General features: G+C 36.4%; 1 protein-coding gene across 1 annotated transcript in view; it reads left to right on the top strand.

The window, feature by feature from the left end:
• Positions 1-20,074, top strand: part of LOC115412330 (diacylglycerol kinase beta) — a 125,661-nt gene that overhangs the window by 92,913 nt on the left and 12,674 nt on the right. The window contains 2 exon segments of the mRNA XM_075353450.1: positions 4,690-4,780; positions 7,887-8,088. Of these exon segments, the coding sequence (XP_075209565.1) occupies positions 4,690-4,780; positions 7,887-8,088 (293 nt within the window).

Below are 20,074 nucleotides of genomic sequence, written 5' to 3'. Positions count from 1 at the left end.
GTGATAGCCTAAGTATCACGAATCTGTTAGTGTTTCCAAGATTACGCACCTGAATGACTTCCCTCACGGTGAACAACTTTGAAGTTGACTCCATTAGAAGCAGTCCTTTGTTTATATAACCAAAATAGAAACCAAACTATTTCTCAGGTCTTTTTGGAATTACATGCAGCCACAGCAGGAAGAAACAATGGAGCCGTTTCCATGTTCAGTTGCTGCTGCGACCATACTGCGGTTGCGTAGAATTCCTGTTCCCACAATGCACTTCGCAACAAAATTTCTGAAAAGGCCCAAGTGATATACCGGTTTGGTATGTAAACAAACGGACTGCTTATGATGGAGTACACTTCGAAGTTTTTCACTGTGAGGGAAGTGATTCAGGTGCGTAATCACAGAAAGACTAACGGATTCGTGGTACTTATGCCGCGTTTCCATTAAGTGGAACCGGCTTGACTCGACTCGGCTCAACTCGGCTCAACTCGGCTCAGCTCAACTCGGCTCGGATACCAGGTACTATTCCTGGAGACCGTTTCCATTACAGGAATACTACCGACTTTAGAGTACCTGGACGTCATAGCGATGCAGCGCGTTACTTCTGTGTCATCTGCTCAGAGTTGCTGATAAACTCTCTCATTGCATATTGTCTCATCAAGCTCATGCTGAATTTTTACAGATCTGAATCTCCTCAACAAACAATGGTATAGTTTTGCAGGCTATCATCATGTGGATTAACCTACCACTATATTTACTGTCAACTTCCACATCTGTTTTTTGTAAAACAACAGAGACAACTCTCTGAGCATCAGTGGTCTGCAGTGTTTACACGTCACGTTTTAGTATCTGTTCCTGAGTCTTGGAACCTTGGCGGAGGTGATACCAAAAACTAGTTCCGGGTACCAGATTCCAGGTCCTTTTTTGTAATGGAAATGCAAAAAGGCCGAGTTGAGTCGAGTCGAGCAGGTACCACGTAGTGGAAACGCGGCATTAAGCTATCACTCGGGTACAACATGCTTAAATTCACCATATTGACCTTTTGAAACTTTATATGCAGGTATTTATTCATCATTAATCTCTCTGCAAACTGAATGGGCAGTTTTACCTTAACACTATATTAAGTATGTTTACATGCATTGTTATGAAGTTCTTTAATGTTTTTGGAAGAAGATGATTTAACTGTGGGAGACTAACCATATCAACTGTAGAGAAAAAAGCACAATCAAATGCTCTTGCAAGCTACTACACAAGTCAAACAGATAGTTGTAATAATGACATTGTACCAAAAGGTTTAAAAGTTTATTTGTATCTACATAGCTGTGTTTTAGAAAACACAGCAAAAACAACATTTTTTCATTTACATATAGATTTCTTTTCCGCTGGTATTGCGTGTTCTCCATTGTACTGTATCCAAAGGCTTTGTTTCAGCGCCAACTGGTTGTTCCACTTGATAAAGTATCTATAAGTTGATGTGACTCAATGCTCACCTCCTGCCCTCGCCCTGATCCGGTGAGAGCTAAATGACAGGAGGAGGTGGAGGGGCAGGAGTGGGGTGGTGCGGTCATAAGGTCACTGCTCATGGAAGGGATTAATGGAGATGCTTATCTGTAGGGAGGGTCAGCAACATAGAGGATACAGCTGGAGAGTTTTCCGAGCTGCCGACCCGCTGTTTTCATAACAACATTCTTCCTCAGTATTCCGATCATTTCTATTCTCTTTCAGATGAGAGATGAGAATGAGATTAAACCAGTTCTCCAGATGTTCACATTTCTGCTGAAATGCCTCTTCTTTGAAAGAGGTGTTTTGTTTATTTTCTTCCAAAATGTACAGCATACGCGTTGTAAGGTGCACAGTATTAGTATTTGCTTTGCTTTGTTTGGGAGCTCAGCTGTTGTTATTTCTTTCACTGAACTGACATTGGTGTCAACTCATTAGCCTCTTCGTACCAGTCAAAGCCCCAGGGTTAAACATAAAATGGGAAGATAAAAATGTTCTCCCCATGACAATTGAAAAAAAGACTCCTTTTTGTAGGTTAAGAGCCTTTTTGTCTTGGATTTCGGCAGTTTTGATGAAGAGACATGGGAATAGTGGAGGAACGGTTTATGGAAGTAGTCTGCCTCCCTGTTGCACTCTCTGTCCATAAGAGAGGGGAAAAACATGAGTTAATTGCATTTTTTACAGGCTGTCTCATGTGGAAGCAGCTTAATGAGGTTAGGCAGCTCGGCTTGTCGAAAGTCGCAACTGTTCCTAATTGTGATCTCAAATATGCTCATAATCCCCTGAATTGACGGAGGCTGAGGTTTCTGGGGAAAAATTAAGGTGACAGGGTGAGAATAGAAAACATAGACAATTATTATAGAAAAAACATGCACTAAACTACAGCGGCTGAGGATGTTTTACTTTAAGTGCTGTTCTCTCTCCTTAATTATTTAATTGTGCAGGAATTAAACAGTTTCTTTAAATCCTCTTTAAATGTCCCTCTTTCTCACAATGCCAAAGTAGCACTTAACCTTGGTATGCCCACAGGAAGCAGCTGTTGTGTCAATAGCCATGTTGTCTGTATCAGCAACATTCTGTTGTATCATAAATTACTGCATGTGTCATTTCTCCAGTAATACACAGTGACGGGTTAGGGTTTTCTGAAAAGGGGAACTACACTGAAAAATAAACCAATATCATCTTTTGTGGCTCTAGCAACAGACTTAAAACCCTAAAAAACAAATAATAATAATAATCATCATCATCATCTCAGTATGAAGTGAGAAAAATATTATTGTGTGAGTGACAATATGTCTTGTATGGATCTAGAGAAAATCTGGTATTAGTAAGTGAATTTGACAAAGTGTTGCAACCTATTAGAGCTATTTCCACATTTATTTATTTGTTTGTTTGTTTTCTTGGCTTATCTAGAGGGTTGTTTTCTACCATTTTAGCTTTGTTTACCCATTATTTAGAATGTACCTTTTTGTGATCAGCTGTGGTTGTCTGAAAATCTTTTCCCTCTACAGTTTCATTCACCAGTGACAATCAATATAAAGACATTTTAAAGGAAAGGACCACTTTACATGTTCATCTCTGCTAGAGGTTACACACTTGACACACTAGCCTCATAAAAATCTTGAATGTCTAACTGAACTGATTATTGTCTTTGCATTACTGCTATAACTTATGATATTCATTATGTTGACAGGATACATTTCAGCACTTCAAAGTGTGTCTTTGTTCCCTTGTGATAGTATTAAATCAAAAACTATCTTGAGATTCCAATTTATAAAAGCCGCTGACAATAAATTTCCGTTGTGAGTTCAGTGAAAATGTAAGTCAGTCAAAAAACCAATGATTTTTGTTCATGACAACACTAGTTGAATTTTCTTTATATTTACACATGGATTAAGTAGATTTAATTTTGATTCTAAATTACATTGTTCATCCATTGGCAGACAATGCAACACATGACACAGGACAAAACAGCATCCATTAGGTCACCTCTGACAGATCTGTCTGCAGGCCAGAAATGAGCTCAGCCGGACCTGTGGGTTACTTTGAATGTTGTGAATCACAATAATATTTACTCTGATCTTCGAGTCTCCACCAGCAATGTTTCACCCTCTGTCCCCTGGAGAGGCAATGTTGACGTTTCAACTGTTGGCATAAGGGCACCGAGGCGAAAATGTGTGCTGTGTTTTGATGAAAGGCAGACAACAGCAGAACGCCTGTTTGACAGATGGTGTAGTTGACTTTCCATGGTTTAGTATCTAGTGAGCAGCGTGACCCATGCCAGTGTGTCCATTTTACCGATGGGGGATTGAACTGCACAGTCACATGGCTGTTAGCTGCTCTGATTCAGATTCAACATGACCTAAAACAGTGGACAGTTTCAGAATGTTTCCAGTCCATCAACCTTGAGGTTCACTGCACACCATATGTACACAAATATGTGTACTTATGCATATGTGCACAAATATGTACAAAGTCAGAATATCTCTTAACACTAGAGAAGCCAGAATTTGATAACTACAAGAATGGCCACATGGCTGCAACGGCTGCTACTTTCCAAACAATAGCTCAAAGTAAAACCCAGTCTGTGTTTTGTCTGCATTTATTGTGTATCTAGAAAAAAAAACCTAAATAACATATACATTCACTAATACTCATGTACTAATATCGTAAATTGTAAATATTGCATACATTCACAAGAGCATTTTTCCATACAACAATTGCTTCAGTGCTGTTGTTGCTTCCATGGTGCTTGTTTTATTTTATCAGGACTTTGATAGTTAATAAGCTAACCCAAAGACACATGATCAACCATGGGAAGGAATAGGGTGAAATCTTGTTGTGGCTACTTGTCTTTACCATAATAAATTATTGTAATTATATTTAAAAAAACACAGAGAATAAAAGACACAAAAAATCCACTGTTAGAACTATTTTATAGACTTTTGAAACAGATTTTCAACTGTATGCACACAGCAATTTTTTATATTTGAGGTTTGATATTTGACAACTGTATTTATTTTTAGATTGTGTTCTAGTGTACTGTTTCTTTTGCATATGTCTTGGAATGACAATGAAGTCTATCTGTCTGTCTGTCTGTCTATCTGTCTGTCTGTCCATCTATGTCATTTTTACTACAGTTTTTTTCTATTGTCAGTGTGTCTTGTGTCAAAATTTGCTTGTTTTCCTCTCATTCTTCAGGATGAAGAATAAGCTGTGGTACTTTGAATTTGGCACAACTGAGACCATATCAGCAACCTGCAAGAAACTCAACGAATGCATAGAAGTCGAGGTGAGTCACAATGAAAACTCACTACAGCAGCATGACTGAGTGGTAACAAAAAAGTACATTGTGCGGTACTTGGCAGAAATGAGGACAGATAGTTTTAAATAGCAGGATTATAATGTGTTTGCTGCAGAAACTTTGAAAAAAAAAAAAAGAATAAACTTCGGTACGCAATGCCAACAAGTTGGCCATGCTCTCTTTATCCTGACAGACTTTTATGAGCTGGTATTCTTTTATTCATCTCCAAAAAAAGCATCACAAAAATTTACAACACAGTCATCTTTCTGATATTAATGAGGTGGGCTATTCATAGTACATCATCAGATTAATGCTCCATAAAGTCAGTGATTGCCTCATTCTGTCATACGGCTCTGCATAATCTGTCACCTGGGTGTTTAAAGCAAAGCAAGAAAACACACTCAAACAGAAACCCAAACATCCAAACGCAAACAAGATGAGCCCACACCTGATACACTACATACAGTTTGTTTATGAAGTGAAGAAGTCCTTTGGGAGTTTATAATTAGTCCAGTGAAGTGGAGGCCAATCATAGTCAATTTTTAGATGTCATGTATTGTTTACTATATCTACTGACTGCGGGCAACTGGTGCTAAACAAGACTTGGGGGGGAGTATGAACACAGCAGTTATGTGAAGAGTCAGTTTTTAGGGTTATTTGTAAGGTTTCATTCAGCTGATAATGCTTGTTATAAGCCTGATTGTAATGTTTGATTAAGAAAGGAAAAAAGGAAAATGAAACCTTAATGCACCTTGGAGGATTCAAACCCTTATTTCCCACATGATAACCTCTTTAACACAGTCCACACACTCAAATCAAAGCCCTACATTACCTTGTAACCCAATGGCCAAGCAGTGTATTGTCTTCTGTTCCCTGTATAAAGCACGGAGGTGGAGGAGACTAAACTGAAGTGTAATGTGCTCAACAGGACTAAACTTTGTTACCTGTGACATTTGGAGAAGGTTAATTGGCTGCTTCATGTTCATTGTGCAGTCATGGAAGTATCTGTATCTCATTCCAGACTGTATAGCAACCCAGAGAAAATCCTCCAATCACAAAACAACGAGAAAATTAAAAAATAATTCTGATTGGGCATAAAAGAAGTGATTCTTCGTCCAGAAACCAGAACGTAAGCATATTCACACAGAAATTAGCTAAGTACAGTTAAAAAATAACTTCAGTAAATGTCAACATGAACAATAGGATGAGTATTAAATCATAATATGAGTCACATATTTTGATTAAATAGCTCTTCTTTGTGTAATTTTAAGTTATCCTAAGTAGCTCCTGTGCCCACTATGGACCAACCACCACTGACAGAGTTATACAGTACTAAACTGTAGGTCTATTTAAGTTTTCACACAGAAAATGGAAACTTTTCTTCTGCAGGAAATCAGTCATTTTAATACCACGGCTCACTTCCCCACATGCAAATGCTCCACCACAAGCAAGGCCTCCTCTTACCCTATTTTGCAACAACAATTCTGATGTATTTAAATCCAAACGAGACAAACAACCCAGATTTTTATTTTTGTTTTTTTTTTTTTACCTGTGTAAGAATGACAGTACCTGCACAGGCCCTACTATGACACCTTCATCCCATTAATAGACAGGTTTCTATGTCCCGTTACACTCTTTTTTTCTTCTGACTCTCAAGTTCATCAATTCCCACTAAAGATAAATCTTAGCTGATTATAAATATATGGATTTTTTTTTAAAGACTCAGTAATTTCCATTACTTTATTTTTTTGGCAGATGTAACAAACTGCAGCATTAATGAATTTGCATGCAGATAAACTGTCTGACTCACCAGATGGTTATTTATGGTAATGACTTATATAAATATAGACCTTATTCATAATAATGAATAAATGTGTCATCCAATTCAAACGGGGCACGTGATTTGTTTTAATATCTTGTAAGTGTTACAATATTATGTAGCCAGTATTGTAAAAAGAACTCCTATAACTGGGATACACTGATGGAAAAATCACTTGGTACAGTAAGAAATTCAGCTTCTTAAAGTATTGCAATACCTTTCCTCAATCTAGACTCAAACAGCATCTTAAAAGGGTCATATTTCATTTTATAAGTCTTTAGTACATTTATTTGTGTATTTGGGGACCCTGATAGTTAAAAAAAAGTTTGAATTTGAATCCTCCAGGTGCTGCAAAGCTGTCTTCATGTTCATTTTGTCAAAAATCGAGTGGATTTCTACAACTCATTTTAATTCCTGCTTAATTTGTTACATCAATAACTAGTTGCGTCACAACATTTGCACATATAAGGTCAAGACTTCTGACGAACATTTCTCCAAGTACGCTATAAATGTTTGTCAGCAGCAGCGGTTGTAGTCCATACTGAAAATATGTCCAAACTTCAAGCCGATTACCTAAAATGTTCAGTTGTTGGTTGTATTAACCAACACAAGTGGTTGAATGGTACAGAGCAGCACAGCTTTTTGTCTTGTGGTATCTTTTGTGTCATTTTTGTCTTTTACATTTTTGTCTTTTTATGTTATCTATATCTACATTTCTTATGATTTTTGTAAAGTGAATATTTGTTAAATTCAAGAGAACGCTCTTCTGTCTGATTTGGGAACATGAATATATATTCATGTTCATATTCAATACAATTCTCATGTAGTTGACAACCCAAAAAAACAGCTCTATGATCCATTTTGGATCCCAATCCTACATTTAGAAAAGACAGTATTAAAGGAAAATGGTCAGAGTCGTCATATTGGGATGTATTTCCCAGTAGACTTAACATTATCACTATCATAATCACTGATATTTTGATTATTAATAACAAAATTTTACATGCAATTAGTTCCCAACAATGGATGCATTGCGAGTAATTAAATATTAACAGTGTGTGTCATACTGCAGCAGGTGAGGACATAAGAATCTATATGATATTTATCAGAACATAAATCATATCTGAGATCTGTCTATGTTGTATAGTAGCTTTTGTTAAAATCATTACCCTTAAGCCACAGTCGTAATTCTATTGTTCTATTCTATTCTATTCTATTCTATTCTATTCTATTCTATTCTATTCTATTCTATTCTATTCTGTCTTTTTCCCTCAGTGCGATGGGATCATCTTAGACCTAAGCAACACCTCCCTGGAGGGCATTGCTGTGCTCAACATTCCCAGTATGCACGGTGGCTCCAACCTGTGGGGCGAGACAAAGAAGAGGAGAAACTACAACCGAATGAGCAAGAAAGTTCCTGATAGGATGCCATCAAGCACTGTCACAGATGCCAAAGAGCTTAAGTTTTGCAGCCAAGGTGAGTCAAATGAGAACACAAAAAAAGGACATGAAGGAGGACATGTCATTTAAAAGGAAAAGTTAGAACAGGAAGCAAGAATACGATTTTGTTTTTGCTCTATGTGAACTATATATTTCCCATACAATATTTCTTATGTCCCCCCAATTAACAATTCTATATCACTATCTGATTTATTTGAAGGTTTCTCTGTAGGTGTTAAACAAGATATACGTTGTGCAGTTTTCGGCTCTCCAAGACAAAAGATGACAAAAAATGATAGTACAGACTCCACTGAGGCCAATAGTGTATCCATCTTCATGTTCCACAATATTATCAAAACACTAACAGGATAAGAGCAACAGTACCCAGATTTACATGTAGAGGACTTTGTGCGAAAATCTCTATACCCACTCTTAATTTCTTCATTACTTCACTCCTCCTTCTCCACAGCAGCTACAAAAATTTGCCATACTAGCCACCATTAGCTCAGAAATGCCGTCAGCTAACTTCAACCAGCTCCCAGAAAAACACAGATTTCAACACAAATCACTTGTGTAGGTATGTGCAAGTCTTCCATGTCTGCTACAAAGACAGACAGACAATGATCATATGACCTCTCTGGCAGAAGGTAATTGTTCAAAAAAAGTTCTACCAAGCTGTTTTTTTTTCTGTATTGAGGGCAATGACATGAAGATATGAACACCATCTTTGAATACAGTGAATTTCTCATCAAATAAGACTTTTTTTTTTGACAATTTGACTAACAGAAGTATAAAATTTATAAAAACTGCTTTGGTTATCATGGAACTTAAGACTGTGGACTCACTCAGTCAAAAAATTGAGGAATTAAACCTCTTTACCATGTTTTTCACCAAGGTTTTCAGAATTCAACACATCTCTGTCTCTTTCACTTCTATATCTCTGAGTAAAATGAAGCCTGTTTCCATGGAGATCTGAACGCAACACTGAAGAAGAGACCCGAGTAGATAAAGAGGCAAAGAAAGGAGGAAACTAGGGGAAGGAAGAAAGAAACTGTACTTTAAGCAACAGAAGCAACCGGGATGATTCATGTCAGTCACCTTCAATATTATTTGTATCTGCGGTTGATGGTTTATACCTTTTTATGCAAGTGTGGTGCATGTATATGAGTAAAAATACATTTTTTATGAGTGGAATTTGGACCTAAAATTAATCATTGGTAGGAATAATACATTAAAAATTGGTTTGGACACAGTTAACAGTACGGTGCTTAATCTTTAAAAGATGTAGTTGGACACAATGGCATGAGAAACTTTTGTTTTTTGTTGCTTTTTTATTTGGATTTTGTCATGAAACAGAAGTACATAATTGTTTTCTCCTCCAATCAGTATAAAAGTCCTTCAGACCGGATGACATGGTTATAGTGATGGTTATAGTGGTCAACAGTTTCCCACGTTTTTTTTTCTTTTCTTTTTTTACGTAACTTTAATTAGCAACCGTAATTTGATGAGTAATGCACTCCAATATCTCCACTTGAGTGAACTTAAAAAATAACAGAGCAGCTTTAAGCTCTTTTTACATGCATGTGTTTCTATGTCAGTGCAGCATTACGGTCATGAAATCCTTTGCTCTCATTCTCCCTTTGTAGAGTTTAGAGTTTCCGTTGTCTTTCTATTTAATATTTTTCATCATCTTTCCTGTGTGAATTCCATCATACTTTATTTAATAGTCAGATATGTATGATGAAAGTCAATTTCTGGATTAGGGCTGCAATTATGTTCTTTTTGGATTTCTTGGAACCGTTTTGCAGTCAGGTTCTAATCACACTCTACCAGCTGTGCAAGAAATTTGCATTGAGTCACACTACTCAAAAATGCAACTCCTTTTCAGAGCTAAAGAATTATCAGATGAAAACTGTGATGGTAGATGATTAAAACTGTTTTCTCCTACAAAATACTTACATTGTTGGAAATGGAAGAGTGTGTTCTTTTCTGTTACAGTGGATATCTCTGCTGGAAATCCTCTTACCCCACAACTGCCACTCTCTTTATACTCCCTAAATAAATATCTAAAAGTACTGAAATAAATACCGATCATTCATAATCAGAGGCAACTACACACTGTCTTTACTCAAGGAGACATGAGGATACATGTGTTAAAAAAAACAAAAACAAAAACAAGGGGCTCATTTGAGCAGAAGTAAAAGCTCTAAAATGTACTCAATGATTAAAATGAATAATTACACCTTTGAAGGATATTTATACTAGGTGTTTTTGTGGAAACTGAATTTGAAGATTACACTACTCTATGAGCAAAGTGCTTCCAGAATAAAAGCAGTGAAAATTCACCAATGGAGAAAAATGAAGTCAATGATAGCAGTTACAGGGTCAATTCTATGAATTAGTGACAGACTAGTTTTTACTCAAAGGGAATGTCTCTGAGCTAACAGTTGTACTTCAAAACACTGTCTGTACATTTTGTTTGTTTATTGTTTGTTGTTTATACGGATCCCCATTAGCCCCATTAGCTTCCACCATTAGAATACACTCACTTTTCACGTTCTATCTGGTGTAGTAAATATACAAGTATACGTAAACCTACGCGTAGCACTTTATCATATATCATGAAAACTTTAGACAACTGGTACTTTTATCATTTGTTTTCCAATTCCAGCATATGAAAGATTTACCACATATGACCTCTGAAGCTGATAATTAGCCAAAAAAAATAGACCAGTACTATCAAACCAATGTAACTCCGCACAAAATGATGAAGAGTTTACTGAAATTAAATGAAATGGTAAGGTGTGTAAGATGGAGGAGGGCCTAAATGCAGAAATGCAAATATTCACACATGTATGCTTTTACCAGCATATCATCACAAGAAACGACGACACTGCTGATTTTATTTATCTTAGAAGTGTGCCCCTTTCTATGTGGAGTTTGCATGTACTCCCCTTGTCTATGTGGGTTCTCTTCAGGTAATCCCGCTTCATCCTACCAACCAAAGACAGGATCATTAATAGGTTCATTGGTCTATCTAAGTGGCCTGTAGATGTGAATGTGAGAGTGAATGGTTGTTCGTCTGTATGGCAGTTGTACAATGAACTGGTGACACAGATAGACTCCAACATCCTGAGACCATGAGAATTAAGTGTTTCAGCGAATGAATGAATGAATTATGTTAGAATTAACCTTTTATATCTGTGAGGAGTGTCACCGTAGTGCATTTGTGCAGTTAATAAAACACTGGGTCTAACAAGGACTTTTGTCTGTTTTGCGGCCGCCGTTAGAGGTGTGGGGGATGGAGGATTTGGCCGGTTACAATCTGCAACTTCACCACTAGATGTCACTAAATATCACAAATAAACCTGTAATACAATGTTCAAGTCAGTTCTCAGTTTGAGCACCAGAGCTCATTATGACCATTGTAAACAGCCTAGACTCCATTTTTGTTGTTTTCACATTGTTACATCTCTTGTGTGTGATGTGCTGTTGTCCCAAAGACATGCAGTCATGTAGAGTAAAAATAATTAATAATTCCTTTCCAAATTAAGGCGCAGTGGTCAGAAAAGTAAATATACGTATAAATGGCAAATACTTCAAAACTTTATTCTTGATACAGTAACATAGTATTTTATAACTTTCTTTAGCTCCTTTACGTGATCAGCTTTGAGGTTAGTTCTGACGCCACAAGGCACTTTGAGTCCGTATACCAGGTATTTATAGACACACTGCACTGTGCACACAAGCACACACACCTTTGTATTAGTGTAAGGGTGAAAGCCTTTGCAGCCACTGACTTCATTCATGTTGTAAATCTTTGACCTGATCTTAATTCTTGACCTAAATCCGAGCCATAATCCTCAAGTAGCCTCTTAAAGAGGTGAGGACCAACAAATTGTCCTCTCTTGAACGGATTTTTCCTTATCTCATTACACAGTTTGATTAGGGAAAGAGAACATAGATCCTGCTACTTTCCCGTTGTACTGAAATGCACCAGGATTCTGAGTTATGGTCTTGCTAGGCTGAATTTGTAAATAAGAAGAAATCCTGCCCTAATATTTATCACAATATATTTATATTGTTTTTGTGTGTGTCCAGTATATGACATGTGCCATCAGCTACATGTGTAACCATCTTATTAACATATCTAGTGTGACTGCGCTTCACTTTCTGTGTGTTAGAGCGCGTTTGTCAGAATCTGAGTCAACCCTCAGGATTGAATGTTTAGTAAATTAGCATCTCCTACTGATGCTATTTGGAAACAGTGCTCAGAATATAATGGTAATGGTGTATTTGAACAACCTCTGTCTGCATGCATGCTTTTGCTAGTATGCTATATGTGTCTTTTCATGTTTATCATATATCTAATTGTGTATGGCAGCAAATTTGTCTGGTGCAATAAACAAAATCTTTTAAACCCATTAGCTGTAGATAATATAATCAGTCAGGGTTACCCAGAGTGAAAGAAGCCCAGGGCACTTTAAAGCCCAGTGATGAAACTTTAGGCCAGTGAGTCACTGTCCTGCCCTGGTTTCTGTTCTGCAGGGACACAAACGACAAGTGAGGCAGACACACAAACAGTCAATACCCACCTCATATGCACTGCATATCCTTTAAAAAAGTTTCTCAAAAGTTATTGAACTTAGAGGGTGTTTGTAGACTGAATGCATACTATTACATGTTGCTTTTCCTTCGGTTTCATTGTGCATCTTTGTAGCTCAGCTTAACAAGCTGCAACTGGTGCTGCAAAAACGACTAAAATAAATACATACATAAATGCAGATCATTTACTAATGCCATAATGTGAAAATAATCAACATTACTTAAAGGTAAAGTGTAATATTCATATATAGTACTTAACCAATTAAAATCTACCTTTTGAAAGGCTACAGGTGTGTTTTGATGTATTGCTGTGTTCTTGACATGGACTTTTAGTGGTTAGTTTCATCCACCAGCCAGTAAACACTTCGCACAATGTTTGTGCACAGAATAATATAAAAAAAAAAAAAAAAAAAATGCAAGTCTGCTTCTCTCTCTTGCTGCAACACTCAAATGGTGGTGCAGTTCTGTCTGAGAGATAAAACACTGGGTAAAGCTTGCACATAGGCACAGTTTGTCATCTAACACAAAGATGGAACAAACAGGACACACAATACCAGGAGGAAGCTTCTTCTGCTCTATCTCACTTTACAGTTTTCCTATAGACTGTATTTCCCAAACTCAGACCCAGAATGGAGCCCATTGCTGCCTTTATTGGGTCAGCAATTGTTGTAGTAAAAGCTCTTGACTGTCATATTCATGCAATATTATATGTGAATTAATCTTCAACAATTTTCTCTGGAAGAGTTTTTAAAAATTGATCAGAGCAAAGCCATGTGAATGGAAGAAGAGATGCCTTGTGAAGACATAAGACAGAAACAACATAAAAACACATCCGATAAAATAAAAGATTAAAGCTTATATTTAATTAAATATTGTTTTGATAATGAAACAGGCAGTAGAAGTCAAAAAATAATGTGTATAAATCAAGTCAATTCTTTGACAATTTTTGTAAATTTGGGTCCAGAAGAGACTTTGGGCTTCTTACTGAACTTTTTTGGCAACTACTATAGGGTTTTGATATGTTTGGGTGTGCATCAGAGGATAGCCGGTGTGAAAACAAGTTACAAAATAGTATGTATTAATATATACTAATATACTAGTTCAGTGCATTTTTCTTTCTAAACCCTGTCAGTCTCCTCATTCAGGCTATTTTTAGCTGAACCATTGCGTTTCTTGTTGGTTGAGTAGAGAAGAGGACTAATGATCAAAACACATGAGAAAGAGTTTACCTTTAAGTAAAATTATCATCAAAATACACTTAAAGTCAGAAAAGTGAAAGTAGTATTTGTGCACTAAAGTGGTCCTCATCACTGTTGCACATATATACATTATGTTATGGGTTAATTTTAGTGCAGTATTAATGTATATATCACATTTTACTGCTGTAGATTCTTAAGGTTGACCATCAACTCAAATGTCAAACAGGCATATTTTCAGCTTCACATCCAAATGATCTGGTGGGTTTTAAAGAGTTTATTCAGCTTAAGGAAGAGGAGAACTTTAAACTGAACCCAAAAAGGGTTTGCATGTCATCTTCGACAGTCTGAAGTGCAGAGGAAAACACAAAAATGCAGTCCGTCGACAGGAACAGGATTCACGTGCAGACTGAGCTCCTCTTCAGCTTTTATCTCCGCACCATCTCTCCCCTCCCTTGTTTATTTCCTTTTTGCCCCTGCTTCAAATTTCTTGAACTTCCTGCTGCAGATTTTATACTGTCAGTGCAGTGAATAGTGTGTAGTGTAGGCCTATGAGATAAAATGTAGATTTGAAACGTTAGTCATCAGTGAACAGTGATGAGCAGTGATACATTAGAGAGTTACTGTATTGTCTTTAATTTTTTATGCTGCTGCTGCTGCTTATGCTAATTTCTACCAGTGCTGGGAATGGGTTCGACTCCAACCACTGAAATAGATGTTGCTACATCGTTAAATGAATTACACATATCTTGGGAAGCACTGTGCACAGGACACAGCAACAATGCTTTTGTCAAATAGTGTCAAGAGAGGAGCTGTGTTGTTGTGCACATGAGGAACTGTGCTATGGTATGAAAAGGACTACATCCCTACAAAAGGAAATGCCACATATCAAGACGTATCTTTGTTAAAAACGTGCCATGCTCAGTTTGTAGTTGCAGCTTGGAGGATGTTATACGGAGAAGGCCAATCGTGTCACTGCAAAATGGAATTATTTGCCCTTATTCAGTCCAGTCCATCCAGTGAAGTTGACTACTGATCCTATTTTTTCACTGTTTTACTGTGTTAGATAAAAGTGTTGCCAGCTTTGCCCAGGAGTACTTCAACACAACCTTCCCACCGTGTCTTTTCTTTGACATTTTTAATATAGACAAGGCTTCGTTCACACTTAATTTATACAAGTATTTAATGCAACACCTTCACCTTCATGCATCTGAAAGGGGTCCTGTTTGTCAGCACAGCTGGGGTGCCAATGCAAAACCTCCAAACTGTGGGCTGGCTACTTCTCAAAGCAGTTCCTATTTCTTTTGTGTTAAATGCAGCTAATAAAATGTGGTTGGTTTGGAGTTGGAGATGCTTCTGTGTAAAAACACTGCATTATTAAGTAACTCGACAAAATTTTCACATAATTATGTAATAATGCCCATATTTATTAATCATCTGCAACATTTTATGATCAATTTTCATTTTGTGATTTTTATTATAATACAAAGGAATTTTATACTTTTATATGAAAAAAATGAAATTGAAAAAATAAATACACTGAAAAAAATTCAACACATTATGTACATATGTATTTATACACATTATATTAAGCTAAATTAGACTTCCCTAATATTAGTTTAGGCTGGCATTATAGTTGTTCTTAAGATCATTTTATCATACCCTATATGGTCAAAAATACTGAGACACTTCACACCCACAGTTTGTAGGACTTCCCATTTCCATTACGTGGAAATAGTTTGAATTATTTTTATCATCAAGCTAAAAGTGACTGATTTTTCTGCATGAGTGAGAGTTGCTTGTGGTTTACAATGATTATTTATGGTCAAAACATGACAAATATTTAAGAATTATGGAGATGAAAGAACGTTTCTAACAATTAAATGATAACTCAACATTGAGTAAAATTAAGTAAAAACATACTCAGCATTTAGAAAGAGTAGATGACAGTGTTGAAAAAATTAACCCTGAAACATTTACTACAGTTAATTATTTAAATATAAAATGAAGTCATTTTGTAGCCCAGCGATTTTGGTAGCAATGAAACACCTGAATTCATTGTATCCCAATAGCTTTGTACATATAGTTTATTAATCTCACAAACTGGTTAAAAGCCAACCTGGAAAAACTCATTTATTTAGGTTATTTCGTGCAGAGTTGACCCTTAAAGGCATAAACCGCCACCAGTGACCCAAAGCATCTACTGATCTGAAATGTTTAATAACTGTTGAACCACTAATCCTATCAACACATTTTAATAATTCACATAAAATGCAGTTTCTTGGCTTTTCATGATGATCAGATAGGACCCATTTGGACATTCAGAGGCTTCATAGTGGACATGGTAACACTATCATCATCTGCAACTTTGCTTCACTTGTAAAATCCATATAGTTTAACAAATGACAGTGACCGGAGACACTTTATTTATGATCAGTCAGCGGTATATTTAGCTGAAAAAGTCCCTTTTTCTTCAACACTGTCTCTTGAGCCTTAATAAGTTGTATTAATCATGTAGCTAAATGTTATATTTTTCAGTTCCAGATGCCTGCTACTACATGTTTTGTGTTTTTATAGATCCACTGTGATCTATAAGTTTTAATGTAATTATTATGATACACTGCGGCATAATATGTTAAAATTGCACAGAAATTTTAAGTTGTTCATGGATGTTCGGGTAATTCATATTTTTTGTGCATTTATAGGTTATTATGCTGTTATTTTACTGGTCCAGCTCGTTTGATATCACATTTTTTATTACGATATGTCATGTTATAGTAATGTAATGGAGTGAAAATATGTATTGTTATATTACGTTGTCATATAATGAGATTTTGAGAAGGTAAAGTATAAAAAAAACTCATCACCACTTAGTGTAGTTAGAGGGATTGTTCCATTGAGCAATTTTCAGTGAGTATTAGAAACACATATTATAGAGGTGGTGGTGTTGCAGTTGTGTTCCGTCCTTGCCTCTTCCCTTCATGACTCATTTGTTTTCTTTTCTCCTGCTCTGCTCCCATTAAACTCTTTGCTTTCTTCTCACCTTGGCTTCTTTTTGCTCCTCCTTCTCTGTTTTTTGAGCCAGCCCTCCCCAACATTAGTCAAACTGTGACACAAAGTGAAGAAGATTATTTTGGGACTGTTCGCACCCAGAGACCGCATATTGTTTTTTTTCTCACACAACAGAAAACATCAGACTATAATTACTTTGATTCACCCCCACTGATCCGTGCGGCTAGAAATAGTTGTCGTACGAAGCTGCTGATTGCTCTCAGTAAATGGTGGGAGAGTGGATGACCTTTCAGTAATACATTTACTCAGAGTTAATGAATGACAACGCTTCTGACCCATCAAGTGGTGGGGAAAATATGACATTTTCTTTTAACATAAAATCACCAAAGGGCAAACAAACAGATCAAAGTTAAGTCACACTGTAAAAAATAAAATAAAAACCCTAACATATATTATCAGGTCTAATGCTCAATGAATAAACATTCAACAGCCTTAAAATAAACCTTTACTGAGCAACACAGCTAAAAATAATAATATAACTAAACTGAAACTGAAGTCTGTTTGTTCATTATCTTTATTAGTTATGTGTTTGTTGTTCCCTTGTTGAAAAAATTCCCATGACCATTTGTTTCTGGACCTTTTGGCTGCTCACAGTCCGTGTAAAAATGTAGTGCCATGGTGTGTGGTGTATTTTTGTACTGTATCATAATAACATATTGTGTTCTTTGTCAAACGGCCAAGTGCTCTCCCCCGTACCTTTACCTCCGTTGGGGCTGGCGAGGTGAGCTGCAGTTCCTTTTGACCATCTGCCATGACTCGGACCACCCTGAGACAATAACAGCCCGGCCAGGGAGGGAGGGAAGGAGGGAGGGAGGGCAAGTGGGTGGAGGAAGGATACACAAATATGCCTGTCTATAATTATAGCCCGACACCTCAAACTGATACACAATAAAAACTGCAGCTATTCCTCGGGGGAATTTACGGTTCATCTTTCAGTTTCTAATTGTAGGATTGTTAAAAATAACGCAGTGCTTAGTTAAAGGACGAGTCTGATGAAATTTAATGTTGTCAAGACAAAAACCAACAATGAAGTCACACAAATTAACATTTAGCTGTATTAGTATTTAAGTATTTTATGTAGCATTTAGTAAACATTTACTATTAAAGAACACATCGCCTTTATCTAGTTCCTTATCTGTATAGACATTAGTAGCCTTTATAAAGCACATATTGATACCTAATTATGCATGTTCATATTCTACAACCACTATGTTATTAATTAGCTCATTGATTGTTGCTTATTGATAGTAATTATGATATAAATTGCAGGCAGGAGCCATAAAATCTAATACAATTCATCAGTTAATAAGACAACAACTTTTTCCACTGGGCAATATGAAATGAGTGATTACACACACATTTTCAGTTGTATTTCTGGTTTTGTATTTGTGATTATTGAAGGAAAAAGAAAAGACATGTACAATAAGGGAATAATAAGTTCTAATACAGAGCCAAAATGCTACTAAATGTGTGTTAAAAACAGCTAGTTAAAATGTGAATCTCAGGATAAAGTGCCTGCATTGTATGATTTTTAATATTTCCTCCTGCTGGAGAAAAAGAGTTTATTTATGTATGTATGTATGTATGTATGTATGTATTTATTTGTTTGTTTGTTTTATTTATTTACTTCCAATTATACATCAGAGCTATTTCACTTATATTTTCTAGTTTAATGTTTCTGATTATGGAGGTGAAAAGTAAGGTCATGCAGAAAAAGTGTAAGCTGAATAGAATAGAATAGAATAGAATAGAATAGAATAGAATAGAATAGAATAGAATAGATTTATTGTCATAGCTTACCCTCTTCAGTGCCACAAAGTAAAAGGATAAATAGCCATAAATAAGACGTCTGATAAAATCAAAACACCCAATATAATAATCAAACATCCAATAAAATCAGAACATCCAATAAAAACAAACATCCAGTAGAAACGAACGTCCGATAAGTTAGTAGTTGTAGTAATTAGTAGTAATAAGTATATGATAATAAGCTACTAGTTCATACATAAACTTCAATTTAAAATATCACTAATATAACATTTATAGTGTACAATAATAATTGTTATAATGACTAATAATGAGCCAATATGCTATTTTGCTGAAAATCTTGACTTTTTATGTTATATTTAAGACTACGTGGTCCTGACCTCTTTGTATTTAGACATAATAGGATATGTTGTAATGCCTATCCATTTATTTAGTCTTATTTAAATTACAATGTATATCTATGACCTTTTTCCAAAATATTTATAGTCTGACATATAGGTCACGAGCACAAGTAAAAGTGTTGAGAGTCAGACATGTGATATTTTAACGATACTGCATAATTTTAGCAGAATAAACTCCTTCTGAATAATCTGTTTACAGTGGAGGGATTCTCACGAGTCACTGCATGAAGTGCAATGTTTCAAATACCGAATTAGGTTTCAGGGAGTTCAGATTGCCCGCACAGCACAGAAAATAGTGCCGCACAGCAGTAACGATTCTAGCTGCCCGCTGTTTGGCAGAGCAGTGCCATCCCATCCCATAATGCACCGTGGCTGTGTTATATAAGAGACTGTTCTATTCTATTCTTAGCTCTACCTCGCTGAGAAGTAACAGCGCTGGTTGCCTGAGAGTCAAAAGCACAGAGATCTGATGAGGCGGGAATCATCAGTGAGGTGCGAATCAGCACAGTGGGCTATTCTGCCATCAGGCTCTCATACTGGGACACGGGCAGGACGGCATGCCCATTTTTGGTAGACGGAGGAAGCAGAGGTGTATATGTGGGTATGTGAAGGAGGGGGTTTATATATTTTATAGTACAACAGGAAAGAGGTATATGAATAGTACTGTATTAAAATCCTAAAATAAGACACATCAACGCTCACAGGCAATTTTTAAATCCACTTGTTTTATCGTAGCACTCAGCTGGACTTGAACCGCAGTAAGACAAACTACAGCCTTCTGCATCTTTACATCCAAAGCTTTTATTTCCCATCTGTCATGTGTCTTTATTGTGTCACTATTCACCCTTCTTGATCCCTTAGTCTCCCAACTGCCCAGTTTTTTTTTTCTAATGGATGCCAAATCCTATTATAATTATTTCCTGGAAAGCTCGGCAGAAAGGATGGGATGCATATGGTGAATATGTGTCATTGTGCCTGTGCA

The sequence above is a fragment of the Sphaeramia orbicularis genome, chromosome 21, assembly GCF_902148855.1.
Source record: "Sphaeramia orbicularis chromosome 21, fSphaOr1.1, whole genome shotgun sequence".
NCBI classification, from domain to species: Eukaryota; Metazoa; Chordata; class Actinopteri; order Kurtiformes; family Apogonidae; genus Sphaeramia; species Sphaeramia orbicularis.
Note: the sequence above shows the minus strand (reverse complement) of the source record. Positions and strands in the feature narration are given on the sequence as shown.